The sequence below is a fragment of the Caretta caretta genome, chromosome 8, assembly GCF_965140235.1.
Source record: "Caretta caretta isolate rCarCar2 chromosome 8, rCarCar1.hap1, whole genome shotgun sequence".
Taxonomy (NCBI): domain Eukaryota; kingdom Metazoa; phylum Chordata; order Testudines; family Cheloniidae; genus Caretta; species Caretta caretta.
Window position 1 is genome coordinate 103,223,314 of NC_134213.1, and position 25,591 is coordinate 103,248,904.

At 39.7% G+C, this 25,591-nt stretch overlaps 1 protein-coding gene across 2 annotated transcripts; it reads left to right on the plus strand.

Annotated features, from left to right (window-relative positions):
• EFCAB14 (EF-hand calcium binding domain 14) lies at nucleotides 1–25,083 on the plus strand. Of its 2 annotated transcripts, XR_007358198.2 has the most exons (12): nucleotides 164–472; nucleotides 3,001–3,149; nucleotides 7,597–7,742; nucleotides 10,620–10,718; nucleotides 13,410–13,520; nucleotides 14,546–14,647; nucleotides 15,619–15,810; nucleotides 16,902–16,988; nucleotides 18,908–19,016; nucleotides 20,189–20,320; nucleotides 21,169–21,749; nucleotides 22,438–25,083. XR_007358198.2 is itself a non-coding variant. In XM_048862647.2 (11 exons), the coding sequence occupies exons 1-11, from the start codon at nucleotides 285–287 to the stop codon at nucleotides 21,342–21,344; spliced, it is 1,491 nt and encodes a 496-aa protein (XP_048718604.1). In that variant the 5' UTR covers nucleotides 1–284; the 3' UTR covers nucleotides 21,345–25,083. The 2 variants fall into 2 exon arrangements, 1 of the variants encoding a protein (XP_048718604.1); XM_048862647.2 differs by having other exon boundaries at nucleotides 1–472; nucleotides 21,169–25,083.
• Nucleotides 25,084–25,591: the final 508 nt, after the last annotated feature.

Here is a 25,591-nt window from a genome sequence, read left to right on the forward strand (position 1 = left end):
GCCCAGGCGGCGGCGGCGGGGAGGAGGAGGCGGCAGCGGCGGCGGCGCCGAGGCGCGAGGCCCTGCTGAGGGCGGGGCCCGGAGACCCGGACACCGACCCGCCCGGGGACCGGCCGACCCCCGCTGAGACCCGCCCGACGCCCCCGCCCGAGGGGGGGGGGCGCCTCCTGCGGGCGCGGAGCCGCCCCAAGCTGGAGAGCCGGGGCCCGGCGGCGGTGCTGGGAGTCGGGTACCAGCCCCCGGCGCCCCCCGCCGCCGGGGCCCCGCTGACCCCGCACAAGAGGATGAAGAAGCGCAAGGAGCTCAACGCGCTGATCGGCCTGGCCGGGGACGGCCGCCGGAAGAAGCTGCCCAAGAAGGGGTCGGGCCACCGGCTGCTCCGCACCGAGCCGCCCGCCTCCGACTCCGAGTCCAGCTCCGACGGCGACGAGGACGAGTTCGGGCCGCCGGGCACCCGCTCCCGCTTCGCCAAGTGAGCCCCGGCCGCTGGGAGCGGGGAGGCTGGGTTGGGGGGGAAGGGGCGGGGTCTGGGAGGCGGAAGCTGGGTTAAATGTAGGGGACGTGGGGAGTGGGGGGAGCTGGGGTGAGGGAAGTGGGGGGGGGGTCTGGGGCGAGCTGGGACGAGAGGGGTGGGGTGGGGGTAGGGGGGAAACTGGGTCGGGGGGTGGGGGGGAAACTGGGACGGGGGGGGCTGGTTGTATGTTGGAAGGAAGCAGGGGGTGAGTTGGAATGTGGTTGGATTAGGGGATTAGTTGGTGTGATAAAGGGGGGCTGAAGGTTATTTTGGATGTTAGGTATTGGGTGTGGAGGGGGCTTAAGGGGGCTAAGAGCTGGGGGCATAGATGGATGTAATAGGTGAGAGGAACCGGAGGTACAATTTGGGAGGGGATCAAGGTTGTGAGCTACAGTGGGGGTTCTCAAACTGGGGGTTGGGATCCCTCAGGGGATTGTGAGGTTATTATGCGGGGGGTCTTGAGCTGTCAGCCTCCACCCCAAAGCCCGCTTTGCCTCCAGCATTTGTAATGGTGTTAAATATATTAAAAAGTGTTTTTAATTTATATGGGGAGGTCACACTCAGACACTTGCTATGTGAAAGGGGGTCACCAGAACAAAAGTTTGAGAATCACTGGGCTACAGTGTAGGATAGGCGTATCGGGGAGCTGGAGGTTATAGGACATGGGAGGTGGGAGATGGTTCTGGGCTGTGAGGGTAACTTGGCCTTAGCACCTAGTTTCATCAGGCTCTGACATATGAGGAATAACCCTTGAAGATAAAAAGGGGTTTGTGCGCTCTTTTGATAGCACAGTGTTGTTGCCCTATTGAGTTTGTTGTTCCCTGTTTCCCATCTGTCTCACCCCTTACTTGATCCTAGTTACTTCCATCTTTGTTCTACTTACCATCAGTTATTTCAGTTGCTCACTTTCTATCCTTAGTAAACCTGAGTGCTCCTTGACTCCTAGTTTCAACCCCTTCTTCAATTCTCTCTTCTCAAACACAAAATAAGTCTTAATTGTCAGCAGCGTGGTTCCCTCGTGGTTAAGATGGAGACCATTCTTCCTGCATAATTTCTCTTTCCAAAAGGTTAGGCTGCCTCTAATAGCCTTCATCCCATCCTTGCTTTCATGTGTCCATATTATACTGTTTTTGTATCCATGCATAACACATTACCCATGTCTAGCGGACATTATCTGGCTGGTGACATTTCATATAAAGCTCTCACACAGGCACTGACTGGTCTTTCTAATTTAAATTTACTTCAAAGACTGAGCTCTTCAGTTTTCTAAGTTACTGGTGGTGTTATGTAAGCCTGCCACTGGCTTCTCCCTATTTTTAAAAAATTGCTTATCTTCTTCCTGGAATCTGACACTTCTGCACCCACTGGGCAGATTAGTCACACACCTAGCTATCTGGTTTCTGGATGAATAAATCCCTTTCTGTCTTCCGTGTTTCTAATGCACCAACCACTGTAGTTGTAGGCACCACTTTTATTTTGTTGATGCTCAGGAAATTAGCTTCAGTTTCTCCTTCTGAGGAAAAAAGTTCCTCCATACTTCCTTGGTTGTCTTCCATCTCAACATCACTGCATGACCCCAGTAGCTAACCTTACAGGATTATTTACCAGGTAGTCTGATGATAGTCTCTTGGTTGCAAATGGATCCTTAACTCTTCTAAAGTAACTCATTTAATGTGTTCTTAGAATCTTTCCTTTTATAAAAGTCAGTAAGGGCAAAACGATCTTCAGAAAGATTTTTCTTAAATAAATTGTGTGTTGTCCCGTATGAAAGAATTTATCTTCATACAACGAGTAGAAATAGATCTGAAATAGCTTCTGTATTTTGTAACATGTATGTGGCATATGTTGCATGTTAAATATCCACAGAGGTAAAGAATAGTAATTAGACAGGTCGAATGGTTACCAGTATATGCACATATGCTTTAATTATACTATTAAATTTACAGATGAATTGATGCATAGTGTTGCTGTTATACTAGGTATAGAGGAAATACTTTTGCTGGTAAATAAATTCTGCAGTTAAATATTGAAGATCCTCCAACAATGACTTAAAATAAAAGGCTTTACATCTCAGGATTACAATACTTTTAAAATATCTTTTGTCATATCATAATTGGTCTAGTCCTACCCTTTAAGTCTACATTACTTTCCAAACAAACTTTAATTTTGCATTGTAACTCTATTGTAATAAAGCAGGAAACTCTGGAAACAGAAGCATGACAATTGACAACGGGCATGGAGGAGGAAGCATGTTTTCAGTCTCATAGGGATACATTTTACTATGAATACTGTTGAAATCAGATTTTCACTAATCAACTGTTTATTCCTGGAAATGCATTGCATAGATTCTTCTCCCCAGTGAAGCAAACTTGCTGTTTTGTTAGTGTGTCAGTTAAGTGAACTTGACTGTAGGTTGTCTTACTCTTAGAATATAGCTGTACATGTCCCATTGCAGATTCATGGTCAATTTTTGATCTTTTATTCAGGGGAGAATACCTGCGATGCTGCAAGCTCTGTTATCCACTATGTGCTTTTGTCATTCTGGCTGCTTGTGTGGTAGCTTGCGTTGGCTTAGTATGGATGCAGGTTGCCCTCAAGGAAGATCTGGATGCACTAAAGGAAAAATTTCGAACTAGTAAGTATATCAACCGATATATTAAACTGAATAATTTAGCTGTGTTTTACCCTCGCTGTTGGGAGAAGGTAGGCTGTGCGTAATGTAACATACTGTCCTGTGCTTCAGATTGTCACAAGACAAGGTCTAGATAGACGGGGTCAGAGCCTCAGCTGTCCATGTGTTTTTATGGAGATTTGTATATATCTTTCTTAAAAACACTGTGAAAATGGTTCTCAAAAATACCAGAGGTGTATGGTCTGTGGACTGTTAAAGATTAACATGATTGCAGCACTGTTTTTTTAAAGGGGGGGGGGGCGGGGGATGGCAAGTAGTCTTAAGGGATTTTAACACATCTTTCATTAAAATTAATGGAAGCTGTGAAAATTCCTTTGGCTGCTTTAAAAAAACTCAACTTCTTTTCATGTCTTTGAATGCTGCCAGTTATGTCCTGCTTTAGTACAACTTTGGCTATTTCTGTGTATCTTTACTTTCATTTGAAATTGCTCACTCCAGGACCCATTTTTCTCATTATTTATCTTCATCTCTTGTTTAAAACTGATAGTTGATAATTCTGAACTTAGAGGAATTTAGGTTTACATGAAACATTCTGCTTATTAGTATGAGTGTTGCTTTGTTCACTCATACAAGGTTGACACAGTTGCAGCACGATCAAATCACATCCCTGTGCATAGACTTCCCTCAAACAATTAAGCTTGTCCCCCCAAAGGGACAATGCTGCAAAATCAGAGTATGAACCCTCACATGAAAAGAAATACAGAACTATCTTGTTACTGTTTATTTGTATTACAGTAGTGCCTCAAGTTCTCAGCCATATTGTACTAAGCATAATGTACAAAAACAGAGAAGACTGTCCCTTCCTCAAGGAGCTAACAATCTAAATAGACAAGACAGATGAAGATTCGGAGAGAGGAAACATTATTATCCCCATTTGCAGATGGCACAGAGGCTCCCTGGCAGGGTTTAGAATTGAACCCAAATCTCCTGAGTCTCAGTGAAGGGCTGTAATTACAAGACCAGTTTTCCTTTTTGTTGGGGTTTATTTTTATTTTAACCGTTTCTCATTATTGTTCCTATTGTATGTTCCTGATGTTGCACTGGGAATACGCTCAGTAAACTGCTTCTGATAACCCAAAACACCTCTGCTTTACTTTTGTTATAATTACAGAGAAACCAGATTTTATGGACATGTTCTTATAACATGAACATATCCCTTAATTAGTGTTTTCCTTTTGATTTAAATGGTAGGTGATGTATTTTTTATAATTATGAGCTTGTATGCAAAGTGGACATGGTAGTTTCTGCCATTGATGTCTGAAGCAGCTTTGTGTAAGAGAGAGGATTTCACACTTATGATTTTTTTCAGTATGATACTAAGAAAATTCAAATGGAAAATCTCTTAACTTCAAATAGGCTTTTTTTAAAAAAAAAAAATCTGACAATTTTTCACCAAAGAAACATGGTCAGTGAGGTAATATATTTTATTGAACCAACTTGTGTTGATGCGAGAGACAAGCTTTCAAGCTACACAGAACTCGTCTTCAGGTCGGGGAAAGGTACTCTGAGCATCACTGCTAAATACAAGGAACCTGTTCCACCTTGTATTTAGCTGTGATGCCTGGAATGCCTTTCCTAGATCCGAAGAATACCTTTGTGTAGCTTGAAAGCTTCTCTCACATCAACTCAAGTTGGTTCAATAAAATATATTACCTCTCACCCACCTTGTCTCTAATATCCTGGGACTAACACTATGCCTTTCACTAAGACAGTTTCAGGTCAGTTGTCAATAGTGATGCTTAGAATTTATATAGTACTTAATCTTCAAAGCGTCGTACCAGCTTTAAATAGGTCACTTAAACGCATAATAATGAACACATGAAAGTGGGGAAATCAGTCGCATTCATTAATGTGAAAAACTTTTGCAGGGTTTCCTGGAATTATAAGTAGGAGTGGGAGGACAAGCCATCATATTTCAATGTGAGCTCTTAAAGTGAAAAGCATAGAAATGCAAAGGACTCTGTCAGTTTGTTTAGGTAAAAACATTTACTTTCTTTCTAAAGCTATTTTATAAATACCTGATTTACCTATAGGAGCTTCTGAATAAAACACTGTTTGGATCCTGAGGAGTCCATACAGATCTATTATAATCCTTGATCAGGACCCAAAATTGTTTTTTCTTTAAACAAGTTATAAAAAGTAATTTTTTTTTTTTAAATAAAAGCTTCTTAAATATTGGTATATTTTTGAGCCCAAAGAGGTAGGCAGTTAAATGTGGGGAAGCAGCCTTTCAGGATGAGGAAAGTGTGGGACTAGAAAACAGAAGTGTCGTGGGGCTGCCACCCTTTAGGGCTTTAAGGAAGCCCAGCACAGCATATAGCGGGGGTGGCCAACCTGTGGCTCCGGAGTCGCATGCGGCTCTTCAGAGGTTAATATGCGGCTTCTTACATAGGCGATGACTCCGAGGCTGGAGCTACAGATGCTGACTTTCCAATGTGCTGTGGGGTGCTCACTGCTCAACCCCATCCTGTGCCCCAGGTCTTGCCCCCACTCTGCCCCTTCCCCCAAGCCTGCCGTGCCCTCACTCCTCCCCCCTCCCCACCAGAGCCTCTTGCACACTGCAAAACAGCTGATTGTGTGGGTGCTGCCAGTGGGCGGGAGGCACTTGGGGCTGGAGGGGGGTAGCAGATGGAGGGCTGCTGACATATTACTGTGGCTCTTTGGCAATGTTCATTGGTAAATTCTGGCTCCTTCTCGGGCTCAGGTTGGCCACCCCTGGCATACAGCAATCAAGTACATTTATTTTCCTTGGAGAACCATATAAAGTCAGTGGGAGTTGCTGCTGTTCTTCATTTCCTTTGGGCCCTTTTAAAAATCCCCATCTTAAATTCTAAATAAAAATGTCGCTTTCCTATAGATCATAAATCCACAGAATTCACTGCACTTTCTTTAAAGGTGTGCTGTTTACTCTTTATTTACAAATTTCTCTTTAGTCAAAGAATTTTCTGTTCGCCAACTTGTTTTACAAGCAGACTTTTAGTGTGTAAGTACATGCATTTTTTTTTGTAAACGGAGTTTGTTGTCAGACGCCACCGGTGTGGTGCTCCGCTCTGTTCAATGATAACAATCGGCTGCATGCGTGTGTTCCCTCTGCTGACACAGCAGACCCCGAGAGAACCCCCAGTGACCACAGACTCCAATAAGGTGCGAAGGCACCTGGCCAGGTTTATTGTCAAATGAAGCACAGTAATAATTTCCAGCAGACTCTAAAGGACATACGACGAATATGTGCCCCCTCACAATGGACTGGCTCAATCAGTGGCAGGACTCTCCACTGCCTTCTAGGCTGAACGAAGACATCCACTCAGGGATGCATTCTTATACACAGATACAAACAAGTTGCACATCACTCCTGACACATTGAGGTACAACCCCTCTACATGTTAGCGTGCTACCTCTCTCCTGGTACATGTAGGTTCGAACAAACAACTCTCTCATCATATTATCCTTTTGACCCTGTCTTTAGGATGGGTCAGCCTGTTCCTCATTATCTCTGTGGAATGTGTTCGTACCGGGATGTTCTGGTGCCATCCTGGCACATGTTCATCCTATTAGTACTTCATACCCTTTAGATATGTGTTTACGTGCAGTTAGTAGCCTTCTTCTTGCCAACTTCTTTGAGCAGGGCCCGCCTCTGGCTCATAGCCTAACTTTGCTTTATATTAGCAAAGTCTTGACCATTACTTTAGTTTAGGCCTCTGATATCAAGAGTTTGTCTCAGAGCCTCATCTTACTTACTCTGTTCAGTACTCCAAGTTCCTTCAAGTGATATGAAATCACTCTAATCTCTTTGGAATATTCTTCATAGTCAGCAGTCAGTGTTTGAATTGGGGATTGGGTTTAATTTCATATGTTTTTTCTATGAGAGTACAGTTCTTGGTAGTTCTCATCACTTACTCATTTTACATCTGAAGAACTGGGGTTTTTACCCACGAAAGCTTATGCTCAAATAAATCTGTTCGTCTTTCAGGTGCCACCGGACTCTTGTTGTCATTTTGCACAGTTTCTTTATTACATCAGTTATTGTATATGCTCCCAACTATGATGTAATAAGAAAATAGTGCAAAATGATTGGATTGCCTGAAGAGATTCTAAAGATTGTCAGAAATAACCATAATACGAAGGTACTGTAAAGTGCCAAACATAGTAGACTCTCTCTAATTTTTGGCATCATGTGTTAGTTACTGTTGGGCAGGAGCTATCAATTTAAATCAACACTCTATTTCTGGGTTGATTCTGAATATATGAGGATTATACAGTGGAGAATGTTACTTGCAATGTTCCCCGACTACTGTAGATGTCACTGGCTACAACTTGTGTTTTAGCTTGTATAATTTTCACATCTTAGTCTGTTTTGCAGGATTATTCAGTTTTTCATTTCTTTTTTTAGTGGAATCTAATCAAAAAACATCATTCCAAGAGATCCCCAAATTAAATGAAGATCTGCTTGATAAGCAAAAGCACCTTGAGAAAATAGAGACTGGAGACATGGGACTAAATAAAATTTGGATAAATATCACTGAGATCAATAAACAGGTAATAGGAACAAATGTTTAATATTGAAAAATACTTCATGGGATATTTTCAATGTTTTAAATTTACTCTGTCGTCTTTACTTTACTGTGTGTTTACACTTCGTATGAAAGTAAGAATGAAAATGAACTGTCCTATACTTACAAGCATGCTAGTAATCAGTTCTCTAAAGACTTAATATGAGAAGTTATGTAGATGTAGGTTGAAATTTTCAAAGCTAACTAAGGGATTCAGACACAACTCCCTATAGTTTTCATGGCACATATATGGCAAAATGCCCTAGTTAGTCAGCTTTGAAAATCGCAACCAGAGCACATTACAGTGGATCAAAAATAGTGACTGACTGCCATTCATCTGGGAGGAAAAGTTTAAAGGAGACAGCCTCAGGTTGACATTGCTTCATCTTTGTGACAGAGATAATTATGCCATTTGTCCCTCCTAACATGAGGGCAGCCCCAAGTGTGAGGGGGCTGTTGGAAGTGGGAATTAGCATACCTAATTACAGCAGAAGCTGAGGGGGATGAAAGATACCTAAACCACAATCTGTCTCCCGTTTATGGTATTGTAAAGGCAAATAACTCAATACCTCTATTAGTATGTAACATGCTAAAAAAGATGAGTCAGGTTCTCAGCAGGTATAAAATGTAGCTCCATTGAAGTTAATGGCACTAAACTAGGTTAGATTAGCTGAGGATCTGAACCTTTTTGAGTGTTATCTAATTTTAATCATAATTTATTAATTAAAACTGACAGATAAGAATCTTAGTGAAGATAAAGATACCTTTTGCTGGGAAGATGGAGATTTAGATTCAGTCTGTGAAATTGTTTTCAAAAACAATTTCATGTTGGATAAAGTCATCTCTTTGAGTCAGATTTTTAAAGATATTTAGGTGCCTAAAAATGCAAATAGGTGCCTACTGGGATCTTTAAATTTTAAATATCCACCTAGGCACCTCTCTGCATCCTTAGACACCTAAATACCTTTAAATTTGGCCCTTTTGCACTAATCCCTTCCAAGTTTTCAATTATTTTATAGCTGGCCGCTTCAGGCCAATCTGGTAGCCTGACATACAAGGGGTTTACTAATTTCTGTCACAGCCAGCCTACTGCTAAACCAGTATCTATGCCTTTCTGCAGCTTGGGAAACTGCATATATTTTTACAGGAGCAGGCTGAATTTATATGTTTAACAACTGGATTGTCAAATGGAAGAACTTTGTACTTTGTTCACTTCAACTGCAGAGAAGTGTAAACTGCTTTTAAAGTGATGTGTTTAGCAAATGACCACAAATTGCTGATAGTTTTACTTGCTAATTGGCAATTTTGTAACTTGCATAGATCATATGTATAAGTCCATTTGAATGACTTAATCTTTTTAATGACTCAACTTCTGGTGCATTATTTGTAACTAATTTTTGAGCTAAACTATTTTGCAGAAATTCTTCTACTTTCATAACTTAGTTTTTCAGTGCGTTATGTATGTAGCTCCCATTTTATGTAGCTGTTTGAAGCACATATTAAGGGAGGGACAGACAGGAAAGTTGAGCATTTTGTTGTATCAGATACTGTGAATAAGCACGCTAACCAATAAGGAACTAGATGATAGTGCATTTCCTGCTTTTAAAAGATTATTGCTTGTCATTTTGTTCTCTTACAGGAAACTAATTCTATAGCAATGGGCAAATACAAATTGAAAAAATTTGTTGCAAACAAATATGTAGGCTTTAGTTCCTATGATTCTTACAAATACAATAAAATTTTAAACAATGTAAGGAGTAGTACTGATGTTTCATGTAATAGAGCTCTTACATAGGCCAACTTACAGTATTAGTTGTATGTCAGTTGTTCAGTGTAATATTCTATTTTCTTAATTATTTGACCTCATTACACTATAAACAAAGCTCCTCACAATAGTGAAGGTGCTTGTCCTCTCACCACCCCTGTGAAGTAGGGTAGGGCTGTTGTCCCCGTTTTACAGATAGTGAACTGAGGCACAGACTGAGTGACAAGCCCAAGGTCACACAGAAAGTCTGTGACAGAGCTGGAATTGAACCTGGGATTCCCAAATCCAGGCTGGCATGCCAACCACTGGGCCATCCTTTTCTAGCTCTTTTTCAGGTGACTGCGAAGTTCAATAAAGTACTTACAATATTATCAAGGTACAGTGTCATATTTGAGAGTTCACTGAATAGTGAAAGTGCAAAAATATCGAGTTTGGACATTTCTATTAAGACTTTGCATTTAAAAAGTTTCTATTAATAAAAAGGCATTAAGATTCTTTCCTTTTTCAGGTGGCAGTGATATGAATAAAATAACACAGTAGAGAAGATATTACTTTATAGGTCCTATTTTCAGGCACTTGTATCTCATCCAGACGATCAGTCTCTTATGCTAGTTCTCAATCCTGATTATTATAACTTAACCAGATGTTAGTACCACAAAAATGATTTTCCGTGTCTGTCTTATACACAAGATTTAACATGAATAGTAAAGGAGGGTAGCAATCTGTCCAAACAAAAGCAGTCTAAAGAGTGAAATTAACCTGATATGTACACCACAAATTCTTTTTTGCAAATTCTAAAGTTTGTGGTCAGGGTTTTCCTGTGACTTGCAGGGCCCAAGCTGATTAAATTCTTGCTTTTTGTTTTATGAGAAGGCATTAATAGTGTTAGAAACATCAGCCATCCCACATCTTTGTGGTGGTGAAGACTGGTTGGGCTATGGATTCTGTGCACTTCCAAGAAAAACACATGGTCTTAAGCAGTTGCTTGTGTTGAATGTCAGTTTATAAATTAAAGTAACAGTCATTTGGGGTGGGGGAAGATTGAAATAAAGAACTTTGATGTGTTTACTAATTCTAAATACTTTTCTCTGTTTTTAGATATTGTTTTTGACATCAGCAGTAAATCACCTCAAAGCCAACATCAAGTCTGCTTCTGATTTGATTACTCTTCCTGTTACTGTAGAGGAACTTCAGAAGGTAAGTATTCTAAATATGGCTTTTGGTGAACATCACACTAACTCTAAACTATAGCTGATTGCAGAAACATTTGGAAACTAGTCAAACAGCAGTAACTACCAGAGTCTCTCAAAGATCATATGCCTCTATGAAACACTGTTAGCTTGTGTTTATTTCAGTGGAACACCTTTACTGTCATGCTCAGTGATCCTTACTTAAGGCAAGCTAGAATATGATAGAGAATTCTCTAGACACATTTTAATTGGTAAAATGAGAAATATCTCTCATGAAATGGGTACACCTTTATGTTGGTTTTATATGTATATTACCATTTGCGTTGGTAATCTTCCTCCATTCACATGTACATGAAGGGCTTGGCTTTGTTTTATAACCCTTACAACCCTAAATCAATATTTATTTAGCTTTCTTTGGTTGGAAGTGGAAACATATCATTTTTTGGAAAACCTTCTTAAACTTCAACAGTAATGTAATTCTCTGTATGGTTTATTTTTATATTAACATGTAGACGTGCAGAAACTGTGTCATTTATCCAATAGACTGAAGTGACAGTAGGAAAGCCCTCAGGGTATTGTGTTTTCAGTATATGCATAGTGAAATTCATTATGAAGTGGTCAGTGTACACATACTAACCAGAATTTCCAAGTTACATATCTGCCATTTTATGTTAATAGCTGACAAAATTTAAATTGATTAGTAAAAGTCTTTGAAATTAGTTTTGCCTTCTGTATCTCAGCTACTTTTTATTTTAAATTTGCACTGGTTTAAACTCTTTTTTAAAAGTAACAAATACACACCCCTCTTGTGGTCAGAGTTCTTGTAGAGCAGGGCTCCACATGTGGAGAATATTTCCAGGCAATTGATAACCTCTTGAAAGACTAGCTAGATGGAAACAAGTGTAACTGTACTTGGACTTCTGTTAACTGTTATTGGGGTGGTTTCTGTGGCTCACGCCTTAGCTGAACTTTCTTTCAAAAAGAGGAGCTGGCTTGTTCCCTGGGTTAAGTGGTTGCCTAAACTTTCCTAAGGTCCACATTAGCAGTTTTGTTAAAGCAAATATTTATATTAAGGGAATACCTGAAGGCTACAGATGGGCTGGATACCCATCATGATGACAGTATCTAAGTGGAAGTCTTACAGTCTACAGACACAGAGTAAAGGGTTGGAGATGGGGATACAACAAACAAATCAATATAATGAAGAATTGGCACAGTGTGGTTGGTTACATTGTAGGGGTTTTGTTTTTTATTTGAAGCTAGAGATGGGTGTAGGGTTTGGGAAAGAAGGGGAAGAGGAGAGTATTTATAGCTAGTCACCTGTTTTGACATGATCAGGAGACTCCATTTTGGAGGCATTATATCAGTGGTAAGTCTTAAAGTAATTTTCCAGGAGCCCAAGGGCTGCACCCAGTTTGCACAAAACAGAAGATTGCAGTGTCCCCAGATTCCCCATCGCTGCCACCACCGACTTTAATATAGAACTCTGGTCTCTAGGGCTTCAGGTTTCAGCATGCAATGCTCCATTTTGAGCTGAATGATAAGGCTGCATTTCCTGCTGGAACAAGTCATGCTTGGCCACATCTCACTAAAGTTGAAGGCCCAGCTGACAGTATGACGGAACTTTGGGAGCTGAACTAGGTTCATGAAGGGCACTATTTCCAACCCTAAGCTAAGGTATTGGAAATAGTGGCATCCATTTTCACTCTTCTCCCAGATATCCTCTTGCTTGCAGTCTTACATTTGGTAAGTACAGTGTAAAGTTGGAATCCTGCCAGGAAGTACATTATGCCTTAACTTCATTTTAAAAAAAGTGCTTGAAAAACACTATAGGGAGTTAAATAAAATTGTTTAACTAGTTTTTAGGTTTGACAACTAAAAAAGTGGTGAAATTCTAACCTTTAAGCTTGGTGTCCTTCACTCCTCACTGTGTGTACATTGCAGCACATTAGATCATTCAAGAGATTGCTGCAGTGCGTAGATGGTAGCATGGTTTTTTGAATACTCTTGTGGAAAAGAAGCATATGTGGAGCTTCTTAATTTTTGTATTTGGGTGTTGCCTTGTTTGCTAGGGAAACTGCTGCTACCCCCTGAATTGTATTTAAGAATATTTTTAAGCCTCCTCTTCCATTGCAGTTTAATGTCTCTGAAAGCAATGGGGAGGCTTTTTTATACTGTTAAACAAGCCCGAAGAATTCCTTTACTGTATCAGAGTTCCCCTTGCAGAAGGGCAACTGTTTGAGGGTAAGTGGTGAGAGCACTGTTGCTGCAGTAGGACACTCTTCCATAAGAGTGGAGAGGGTGTATGCTGTGTGCTTGTGTTGGGATTTACAAGAGGAGAAAATGGTCAAGTTCATCTAAGTACGGCTTAACAGCCCAGAAATACTTAGATTGCTGCAGGAGGAGCATGCCCCTATAGATCCCCTTAAGTCACCCACATGAAAAATGGAAGAATACATGTGGATGGAGGTTATATTAATCTTCCTTGTTTGCATCAAAACATTTTGAGCAAAGACGAAGGATAAAATGGCTATTATATTCTGTAAATGCAAATCTGAATCCTCCAGTTCATCACATAGGTTTCTCACAATCTAGCTGCCTGGCATTTCATTAACAAAACATTGTTTTGCAAGTTGGTCTTTCAGGTTCTGCAGCTGAGCACAGCTGAAATGTATTAAGTTGCTATTTCTGTTTTCAGAGCGTAGCTACTATCGGTAGCACTCTAACCAGTGTTGCTCATGATGTTGAGGCTATGCAGGCGGCGATTGAAGAACACAAGAAAACCACAGAAAGACTCCAAAATGATTTGGTAAGGACAGTACTGATTTAACAGAGTTAAATATTAGCTGCATAACCTGTGTAAAGCTTAATGTGAACTCTGCCAAGTGCTGTGTAACTTGAAAAATAATAATTAAAGATCTCTGCAAGATGCTGGCTAGTATAATAATATAATAGCTAATAGTCTTCATGTGGCATCCATTGTACAGTAATAAGAGCATATTTTCTTGAGGCCAGAATCTCTGGTTCCCTCCATAGGTTTGCAAGACCAGAAATACTGGTTGCCCACTGTGTAGGTGTGGCACCTCCGGAGGGCTTTACACCACCTACGTGCTGCAAAGTACAACTTACTGTGGCTCTCGGCACAACAACTTGAGAGCAGTTGGGATTGTGGTGGTGCTAGGAGTAGGCTGGGGTGAACAAGTCTCTGGCCCAAATCAAGGTGCATACATAGGAAATATAGGTTCACTAATACCAGCTGAAACTCTCAAATAACTGAACCTTTTTACTTTTAAACCTTCAGTCTTCCTGCCACACTGGGAATGGACGTTTGTAAACTAACTTCTGCTGCTGCAGCAGGAAACACTTCAAGAACACCATAATGCTAATCGATTTGTTCACTTCCACTAATCCGATTTTTCTTTTATAGCAGGGTTAACTCTCTAACACTGACAACCAGAGATTCTTTGTGCTATGTGTTGGAAAATCGTTGGTGCTGATTCTAAGAAACTATGCAGTTCATTCTTAATTTTTCTTAACTGAAATGTGTATTACGTGCATGTGTACTTTGAATGCTGCATGTGATGGGGAAAATGGCTAATGTGTGGCCACTATTTTGGTGAAACGAATGTCTGGACCCTACCTATTTAATAGAACAGAAATCGTACAATGTGCCTTCTACTCGCATACTTAAAATATTCCATGCACAACCAACCTATGGTTCAAAATGTGTAATTCTTGCAGATATTTTACTAAAATATGTGAAGTTATGTCTACAGTCTTGTTTCATAGATGTAACAAAATATTTATTAATGTAACTTCTGCTTCTTTTGTTAGAATGAATACATTAAAGAAAATGGAGAAAAACAGATATCTTCACTTTCCGCAACTGTCAGTCCAAGAATTAGCAATGGAAATCAGACTGAGAATTTTAAACAGGTATTTCTTGCTTTTCCATTAAATACCAGCAGTATTGCAATGGGTAAAAGTACAATTAATATTTCCCTTAGGCAATTCAATATTGTAGTATGATACTATGAAGTATGTTTGTGTCAAGGCTGAACTTGAATAGAGTCCACATAAGCCAAATACAATATTGTAATGATATTCCTGTAATGTTTTCCCATAGTAATGTTTCTGCATGTAACTCTAGATGGATCTTTACAGTGCCTCCTTAAGTGACATTTTTCATAGCTTTACTAGGAGTATAGTGTAAGTGAGTACACTGCAAAGGCTTAGTAACTGGTGGTTGAACAAGTTAAGGGTGTATCTTGTAGTAGAAGTGCGACTAATGAGTTAAGGACTTGAAATAGAACCTGGCTTTAGTGTCAGGTACTTGCCTGTCAGCTTGAGCAAGAGAAGGAGTGGCAGGTGATGAGTCATTCTGAAGGTGGTAAAGTACAGAAACAGCTTCAGAAAAATGAGTGAATGGGACATATGACTAGACGGAAATAACCTTGGGATGGGAGTGAAACCAGTGTTTGTGTTTTTAATACAAACCGTGCCCACTTCAGAAGTAAACCTTGTATGAACAATGCCTAGTGCTTAAGCTTTTTGTCCAATACAGTAATTGGTATTGTGCTTAAGGTAATTTGCATTGAAATTAGGTTAATGCACACTTCAGTTAACTGCATGGCACCTGTTGTAATCAGAGTATTCATTGGCAGCAGTGAGTTTTAGCACTAGGAAATCCCATTTTCAAACAGCAAAAGCTAAAGTGACTCACTCTGTTCTCTCTCACTGTCAGGCAGTTCCAAATACACAGTAATTTGTGGGGCTCTGAGGCCCTTTGGAGAAGGATACTTGGTTGAGCTGGGCTCATTCACTGTTTCGTTAACTAAAATAATGCTGTGGCAGTGTTTCCAAACAACCGTAGTAGGATAACACAACTTGCTGTCTTTTTATTTCAGGATAACCAGTTCCTGCATGCCACGGTAGAAGAGATAAATGCTTCCTTAGTGGCGTACCAAAAGCTCAATGATCTAAAGCTTCTAAGTATGGATACAACAATCAGTAATATAACTCGAAGGGTTACATGGTTAGAAAACTCTGTGGTTGCTGTGAATACGTTGGAAAACAGAGAGAATTTGTCCACTACTGTGGTAAGTGCTCAGTGACCATGGGTGCCTGCTTGCCTTGTAGGGTACTTGAGTGGCTGAGGGTGCTTCCTGTGCAGCAGTCCCAGTCTGCAAGAGACTAGGGAGGCCTTTCACTACACTGGGGATGGACTAACCCAGCGGTGCTCAAAGTGTGGATTGGGACCCCAAAGTGGGTCACAACCCCATTTTAATGGGGTTGCCAGGGTTGGTGCTAGAATTGCTGGGGCTCGTGGCTGAAGCCGAATCCCCTGGGTGGTGGGGCTTGGGTTACAGCCCCCCTGCCTGGAGCTGAAGACCTCTGGCTTCGGGCCCACCCCTCCCCCCGGATGGTGGGGTTCAGGCTCAGGCGTTAGTCCCCCTTTCCGGGATCCTGTCGTAATTTTTGTTGTCAGAAGGAGTCCCGGTGCAATGAAGTTTGAGAACCACTGGCTAACCTAAAGGAAATGTGTCAAGCTGATGTTCTGAGAGGCTTAATATTTGATTTTAAAGGAAGTTGGAAGTGTCAGCTGCTGTTCAGGTATCCTAAGTGGCAACCTTAAGAATGTTTGTTTGTGTGCTGAAACCGACACAGTTCTTCCACCAGCCCATTAAGAATCTAGGCCAATCCCTGAATGCTCCTACCTAGTATTGCCTCTAGGATAGAGTTTTCTAAGTGTATGCTATACAGTAAGGGTATGCTGATGCTACAGTGTGTAGGAATTTACTGTATAAGTCTCATTAACATTGAGTCATGCAGATAAATTTCTGGGCTGAAATTAAATTCTAGGACTACATAAGGTAAGATTCCCAATGCCATATTTGAAATTTGCATTTAAATACACTACTTAATCCCATCTTGTTCTGCAGGGTCTTGGTTGGTTGTTGGAAAGTAGAAAGTGTGGCCAAGTCCATGCATGAGATCCTGCAGAAATATGTTTCACATAGTGTGGTAACCAGAATTAACCTCTTAATATTAATGTGGTTCTGGTGTATATTTGTTGTAAGTTTGTTTCTGTTTTACTGCTACATGCTTGCCCAGTTTGAAGGAAGCAAACTTAATTTCAGAAAACTTTAAGCAAATGTCTAAGTTCTAATATTCTCACCTTTTTCTTCAGGTGGGTAATACAACTACCTCCCCAAAAGTGGAAAGTCAAGATCAACTAGAGAATGAAACTGGTGCAGAAAAAGCACAGAATGCAAAGGTAAGCAGAGGAAAGTAAAATCAGTGTTGATTAGTAGATCATGCCATTAGTCATTTTAAGTCACATTTATTTAGATCAGTCTGATACTAATACATATTTTCAAAGACAGTGAGGTAGCAAAGTAACTTTCCCACAACATTGTGTGTGTGGGAAATGAGTTAAGATGGAAGTAAAACTAATAGGGTAAGATCCTGCCATCTTGAAATCTGTAGAAGCAGCATGCACATGAGTAAAAGCTGCAGGATCCAGGCTCCCAGTAACTACATCTCCCTCTGTAACTTGCCAAGATAGCTGCATTCAACAGCAATATTGCAACTGAAGGAGCATCGAGGGAGACTCTGAGGGGCCAGGGGCTGGGTCGTCTTGGCAGACAGCCCTTGGCACATCAACTGCTTACTAAGAGAGATCAGGACACTCATGGCATGTTTTGTGGTTAAGTGAAAGCCTTCCCCCTCAAGTAACAAACTGTAAAGACTAACTGAGAGCATCTCTAATAGACAAACAAAAGACCACCCTGATTAAATAACAGCAGCTGAATTGCTGTGGGTGGGAGTTATTTCTGGAAAACAGTTTATTCCTTTATATTCAGTATATAAATAGTGTTGGAGCGGTAGTTGGATGCATAAGAAATGCTTGTTCACTGGTTTAAAAAAACAACCTGTGATCATCCGAGTGATACTTGCTGAAGATCAAATACCTTCAGTAACCCTGTTTTTGTAACTCTTATGTAATCTTGATTTACATGTTCAGTCTGTGAAGTATGGGCCAGAGAATGGATAGATTGAGCAAAAAGTTTGAAAGGGACAGTGTGATAAAACTTAACTTAGATACTCTTAAAAGGTATCAGAGTATCTAACAGCCATGTTAAGTCCGTATTCGCAAAAAGAAAAGGAGTACTTGTGGCACCTTAGAGACTAACCCATTTATTTGAGCATAAGCTTTCGTGAGCTTCAGCTCACTTCGTCGGATGCATAAAGTGGAAAATACAGTGAGGATGTTTTTATACACACAGACCATGAAAAAATGGGTGTTTATCACTTAAAAGGTTTTCTCTCCCCCCACCCCACTCTCCTGCTGGTAATAGCTTATCTAAAGTGATCTCTCTCCTTACAATGTGTATGATGATCAAGGTGGGCCATTTCCAGCACAAATCCAGGGTTTAACAAGATCGTCTGAGGGAGGGGGAAAGGAATAAACAAGGGGAAATACTCTTAAAAGGAATTCAGATGGATGAAATAATTCCTAAGATGTCCTAAGAGTCAGTGAGTTGACATAACTTATAAACAAGACCCCAAGTTCAACTACATGTGGTGGCTGGGTTTTAGTACCTGGCTTAAATCCTATGTTCACTATGAGAATTAGCAAAATAGATCCCATGTGTGACAAACAAGCTCTGTATAAAGGTCTGGATATTTTCAGTTAATTTGTCAGGGATTTAGTAACTTATAACTCCTGCATCCCACCACGGCCATCATTGTTGCACAAAGACTTAAAAAATAAGCAGTTGAAACAATGCTGTGCAGCTCTACTAAGATGTCAGAAGCTTACCCCACGTTACGTTGGGAAAATATAGTAAATGAAGGCTTTAGTCAACATACTGGACACCTTACTTTTAGATACAAAATAGTGGTAAATAAAGCATGGGAATTTTTTGTTTAGAAACAAATAATGCAAAAAAAAAAGTATTTTTGCCTGTTTTAGATTCAAGTTCTGGTATTAGAGACTAATGCATTGCATAGGAGTGAACTCTGATGGGATATAGTTCCCTGAAGATTTTTTTTACCTTCTTAACCAACTGAAGTATGTAGGCCAACAGTTGTAAAGTGAATTCTCTTTACCTGCTGTGCTGTGCTGTACCTGGTTTAAAAAAAAAAAAAAAAGGTGGTTTTTAAGAAATATTTTCCTGTTGCTTTGTGCAGAAAATAGAAAATGTAGATCATCAGGTATCAAAACTAAGAGAGAAGCTTCAACTGATCAATGCTCTCACAAGCAAGCCAGAAAATGAAAGATCTGAGGCATCAGAAAAAGGTGGGAATATTATGTAGTAATGTCACATAAATTTGAAGGATCATTCTATAATTCCGAGAATAAGTAACACAGGTGAATAATTAATATTAAGATCTTGGTCAGGGAACATGAGTAGTCTTTAAAATAGAAAGAAATTGATGGTACTAAAACGGAGAACTCTTGCTTAGAGTTCAAAATATAACGTGTAGAAATTAAGTGAGGTTTCCCATGGTGCTTAGAAGGACCCCTTAACTTATGCTGTGTAGCATTTCCATTTATGTAGAAGCAATACAGGCATGGAATGAAATGTTGTTTGTCATCAGGATCTGTTAAACTATCACATTGTCACTTTATCATTTTAATACTAATTGGTGCTCAGTAGCCAAATTAAGTACTGCTTTTTCAATAAATATTAGTGCTTCTAAAAATTTAGCATAATGCCAGCAAGAGTTACAGCTCTACTACTGCACCTCGGTCCCGAACTTCAGTATCTCTGCTATTCCAGTCCTAAGTAATACCAAACATGTGCATCAAATGGCCACTCTTTACTGTAGTAGAAACTTGCTAATTCGCATCTGGCTAATTGCTAAACTTGACAGTTCCTTCCAAAAAAAGGCTCTCACCTCACTTACTGGGAAAGAGATAAGAGCAATAGTGAGACCTGTGTAGGAATTGCCATGCCAAATCAGACCAGTGGCGGTTCTCCAAAATATTTAGCACCAGGTGATCTAGAGGAAGGTGCAAGAAACCCTGGAGTGGACAATTACAGTATCTAGCCATTAGGAAATTTTGTTCTTTAAGCCCCTCAGCTAGAGAGCGGCATATGCCCTGAAGTGCACTCATACTGCAAGTGTGTGTTCTTTTCACAAAATGTACTAATGTACATTTCCTAGTATAGCATGGAATACTAAAACCACATAACTGTCTTACAGAATATACTTCGGTGATATGTCCTATAAGATGGCTTATTTGCTTGCTTCCTGTTTCTCCAAGTTAGATCTCTAATGGGTCTCCCTACTACTAGTGAGATATAGCAAAATCTTGCTACATGTTGAAAGTAGCAAACCACCCCATAGTACGCTTGAACCTAGTTTTTGTAAGGCAAAAAGTCTTTGTACCACTGGTCTATCTTGTCCCTGTTGATTTTAATTGTGTTAAAATTGATAGAAGTTATTTTACATTTGTTTTAACAGGTGGAAAAATGCAGACTGCTACGTCAAAGCCTACAAATCTTCCAAAACTTTTATCGAGAACAGTTGGAGGCAACATGGAGAGAAATGGACACCCAAGACGCTTGTCGTTACCAGGAATTGCCACCATAAAAGGTACATCTCGGTTTACCTTTGATTTTCATAAACACTTCCTATAAGTGCAGACTAACAGACCATGAATAGTTGTGGTATAACATAGCTGAGGCAGAATATGGGATGGTAGTTCTGGAAATGGAACATATAGAAAGTATGTTGACAAGTCCAACAGAAGGAAGGATGGATGGAAGAAAATGGGCTTTAGTGATTTGGAGAAGGGCCATTTGCATGAAATGGGAGACTGTTTTGAGTGTAAGGTGTATCATGAAAGATACATAAAACAGGGTGGGAGAGAAGGGATAAAAGGAGTGGGAAGGTGTCAAGGGCGCAGGATATAGCTGTAAGATAGAGCAAACTGGTATCTGGATAGAACTATTTCAACTCTTAAGTTGGCAAAAATATAATGTTTTAGCTTCAAAAAATGTGCAGAGAATAATAGAAATGCTTGTCCCTCCATATGATCTACATAACAAGTATAGAAACTTTTTAGTTGAAAGGCTTCTGTCATGGAAGGTAAACTAAGTCTGTATATTTTTTTATCAATATTTGGTTGGGGGAGTGGGTTTTTAGATATCATTAGAAATAGCGATTAAATGCTTTTGTGTTCACATTCACTAAGTGGATTCCAACTAAATAAAATCTACACACCTTCAGCAGAGCTTACACTTGCTTTCTGAATTCTCATGGTTACTGGCTTATGCTTTGTGTTTGACCTACTATATGTATACAAAGAACATCTTATAAAGCCTCATGTAGCTTTCCAGGCTTGTAAGGGACCATATAATGTAGTAAAAAAGGAGCATAACTTGTACTATAACATCGTGTAATTAAAGTGCTTGCTCCTTAAAACTTTGTCCTTTTTGCAGATCTTCAGGATTTGTTTGAAAAGACAGATCAAGGCATTGATGGAAAGCTATCCTATGAAGATCTCCAAACTCTGGTTGGCTTGGCAATACAAGAGCCACAGAGCTTTAAGGAATTTGATACAGACGGGGATGAAAAATACTCATTACCAGAACTGAGATTAGCTTTAGGTGTATAGCATACATATTTAGCAATGCAGTATTGATGAACTTTACTGTAGCTACTGAAAACTGCAAAAGCTACGTCTGCACTTTGCCCAGCATTCTTCAAATCTTTGGAGCTAACTTTATGTACATGTTGCCACCTTTTTAGTTTGCATTCTTTGGATATATTTAAAGATTTTTAAAGGGTTTTATGTATGGCATAATGTTAGGAAGTTCCTTCAAAATTCCAGGAAGATCATAAACTCAAACTACATTAGGAATAGTCAGCCAACATTTTCTTTCCCTTTAAGGGGCATTCTTGTGTTTAAATTGGAACATGTGTACATATAGACAAACCCATGTTTTATATTTCACATAAATTTGCCTTAAATTAGAGAGCTGCACTTTATATAGAGCCAGAAGAAATCTGTCTTTTAAAGGTAGGCCTTTTCTTCGTGTAAATATTTGAAATTGAATAAATTATGCATATTTTGGGGAGAGGGGGTGTTTTCAGGGCTGCATTGATAACCACGCTGGTTTGTAAAACATAAAAATGCAGGATAGTCTGGAGGCAGAGGGTATTTCAGTTTCCACTTGGATTTTAAATTGCCAGTGCATCCAGGGATGGTGTTTGAGTTCAGACTGAGGCAGATGCAAGGCATGATTTTTCATGCCATCCTACAGAGGACTTTCACTTTAAGAGGCAAGGAGTGAGAAACTTATTGTTTCTTTTTACATCATGAGCCCATCCGAATAATGACATGATTGGGACTAGGTAAGCTAGCAGTTTATGACCCAGTTCAGTGTTTCCTTTTAACTTTGTTGCGTCCGGGGTTATAATTTGTGGGAGGAGGATGGCTGTAAGGGGGGGAAAACTATTGGAACATTTTAATTGACTCTTAGAGTTTAAAGCAACCTTGTCCCCTGAAGCTGCTGCCGGCTGCCATCATGACAAGATAACTTGCAACCCTACCCTCCATATACTTGGCAAGCTTACAAGTGCGATAATGGTCTCCCTGACTGATCATGGGTGTTTATTTTTAACAGGGCTTCTGATATTGTTTCATGTTGTTAGTCTATCCATGACCACGAGCAGTTTGTTTCTAAACAAGCCTCTTTGTGCTGCAGTGTCACCAACAGGATGGGAAAGCCTACAATAAAGAGAACTTGGATGCAGTTTCCTTGCTGCATGAATGTTCACAGTTCTTAGGATCTTAGACGACTGTATATTCTTCTCATTCAAACGGGGACAAAAGGCAGGTGCAGGGTAAGATTGTACTACATATAATTTTTTTATTGATGAGTGCAATATAAATTTTCTTCACTATAGGTATTGCTTTGACCTTGAAACCAATATCCACACTCAGAGAGGAACATACTAATATGTTCATACTATAAATCTAAACTTGAAGACTGCAATATCCAGAAACTTTCTCTGGACCATACAGAAAGGCTTTTGCAAAATGTAGTATCCCGCAGGCCAGATCAGGGACAAATTAGACTTTATACAAATCGTTTCATTGGCCACAAGCAAAATTCATAGCTCATTTTTTGTGGTCATTTGAATATTGATTTAGTGGACTGTGAAATACACTGATGGTCTATCGATATGGGCTGTCTGGAAGTCTGTTCATAGTTAATTTTATGTGACTTTGAATGGGATGTTTATAATTTTTCAAGGAAATATTCTCTGGAAGTATTCAAATCAGTGAAAGGTTTAGCAAAATGGAACCCTTTCCTAGGTTATCTAGTCTGTTTCACCATCACTCTTCTGTCCTGTTTTGGGCATGTTTGCTTTGCTCAACAGGGAGATGCTTTCATTGATGTGAAGTTTTGAAACGCAGTATAACCTGGCTTCTAAGGCAAGTAGAAGTCAACACTCGCTTGTTCTGACCAGTTTCCACACCCCTTTTATACACTTCTGTATAAAATCCCTTAACCAAATAAAATTTCTAGCAATAAAAAATAACCATTCTGGTATTTTATTTGTACATTGTGTATCATAGCTGTATGCCAGAATTTGCACGGTATTTTTGCAAGGTTTATTTGTATGAAACAAAACTTCGGTAAAAGGTAAAACTTAGAATTGTCTATAATCGCAACTTTGAATGTTTTCCCTTGTTGCAGTTTGTTTTAATTTTGCAGGGTTCTTCTACAGTAATGAGAAATCTTACTCAAACAAAACTCTGGAAAGAGTGCATGCATCTCTGATCTCTAGTATTTTTATGTCCTGTATATGGCAGTAGCACTGAATTGATCAATTATTGAGGCACTAAGACATGAGACCATTTTGTAGTGCTGGTTAACCTTGGTTATTGTGCATCTTGGATACATATTGCCATCTCTAAGGTCATTAATTGGCCTTGCCACAAGGTCTGCAGCCTTACTATGATTGTGGAGTGGACATGTACAAGAAATATAACAAACTAGGGTCATTTAAAAGTACAGTGAATTATTGTTTGTTGCTGACTAGTACTTTTTCCATTTAATTTTGGCCCGCAGGCAGCCATCCTAATTTCAAAGTATTGCTCAGCATTCAAATGCTCAAGACTTGTACTGCTTCTCAGTTGCCACTGATGTTATCAATCCATGTGCTGGCCTAGATTGTTAGGTAAGGCACCAGCAGGCTTTTGCTGATCGTCCAAAGCCCTTATCTACACTAGTGTTGACTGGTCAGTGGTAGCGGCAGATCTGTTAAATACTTGCCTAGATTTGCTCTCAGCAGGGTGAGATGACTGGTGGCTGGTCTACATTTGCACCACCTGGCACTAGTGGGAAATAGAGCCACAATTGGTGAGACTTTTTTAATCATGTTCTGTCAGCCATGGGACTTAATGCTTCCCTCCACAACCAGAACAGCTCTTCCAAAATGAAACAGTGGGATAGTTCATGGAAGATACATGGATCCTAAATTCTAGTCTTTCACTGTGGTTAACTCGATGGATTCCAGTGTAGTTACTCTTTACTTACCCTAGAAAGGCTCAACCATGGTCACTAGGATGCGGTACTTAAAGGGAGATGCTGCCACAGAAGTACCAGTGAAACTTTCTTAGACCTTGGCTAGTGGAAACCCAAGCAGGAAAGGGTTAAGTCTGAGAAGCAGAGGTGGGTTTACTTTGGGAGAGCGGATGGAGAAGAGGACTTGACAGAGGTCTTGGCAGCAGTGGAAGTTTGAAAAAGGTTGCTTCTAAGCATTGGGAAAGGGACAGGAGAGAAGGTACGTCACTTTATTAAATGGGCTTTTAAAATCATTGACTCTCAATGCTCTTAACTTAGTGATGTAGACTCCTGTTTGAGAATACCTACATGAGAGAAACCTCTGGATGCTCCTGTTAAACTAGTACTAAAGCATTGCACTGGTGTAGCCAATTGCTGTCCAGGATTCTTACACACCCATTTTATAACCTATCCTAGAATTGTAAATAATTACCAAGTTGTTTTGCAGTGATTTTTTTTGAAGTTTTGTTTCCATATATGTTATGTTCTTGCCTGCTAACTTGTTTTTAAACTTAGATTTACTAAACTCAGATTTTTAGACTCAACAGTGTATAAGGACCATTTTGTTAATTTTAGTTTACCTGACCTTTCCTGTACAATAAGTGAAATGTTGGATTTTATTTCAATAAAGTTGGACCTATTTTGGAAATGTACAGAAGCTTTTTAGAGCTGTATATGGAGTAAATTAAAGCTGATTTTAGTTATAGTTCTGCACATGTCATCATGTAACATAACTGTTTAATTTATCTAAATAAAATATTTCATTTTTGTAGTGTGTACTTGAGTAAATCATTTGTGGAATAAACAATACTAGTGATAAGAAGATAAAATTTAAATAAAACCAGTGAGAAGACATTGCAAATTGAGATTAGCTTCACTTTCCCTGATGTTTCAAATGTTCAACTTCAGCACATGGGTACTGATGAAACCTTTTTATTTCATTCAGGGTTCTTATCCCACCCTTGTTGCCATAGTATCAGAGTATCATAGAACCTTCCAGAAGTGCATTAAGCAATGTGACACACATTTATTATGTGTAATTTTTTCCTCCATTTTTCCTCTGTGGGGAAAATTTTGATTTTAATTAGTTTGTATCTGCTGTGTGTGCTATTGAAGGCAAGAACAAAGAATTGCTTTATACTTGGAAAGTGATGATGTTTGAGGCAATTCTTTCATCAGTGTCTTCCATGATTGGGATAAAAAGGAGTTATGAATACTTTAAAAAAAATATGGACAAGTTTCTCTGGATGAAATTAAGCGTTGTCCTTTCGGCTTTTAAACTAGA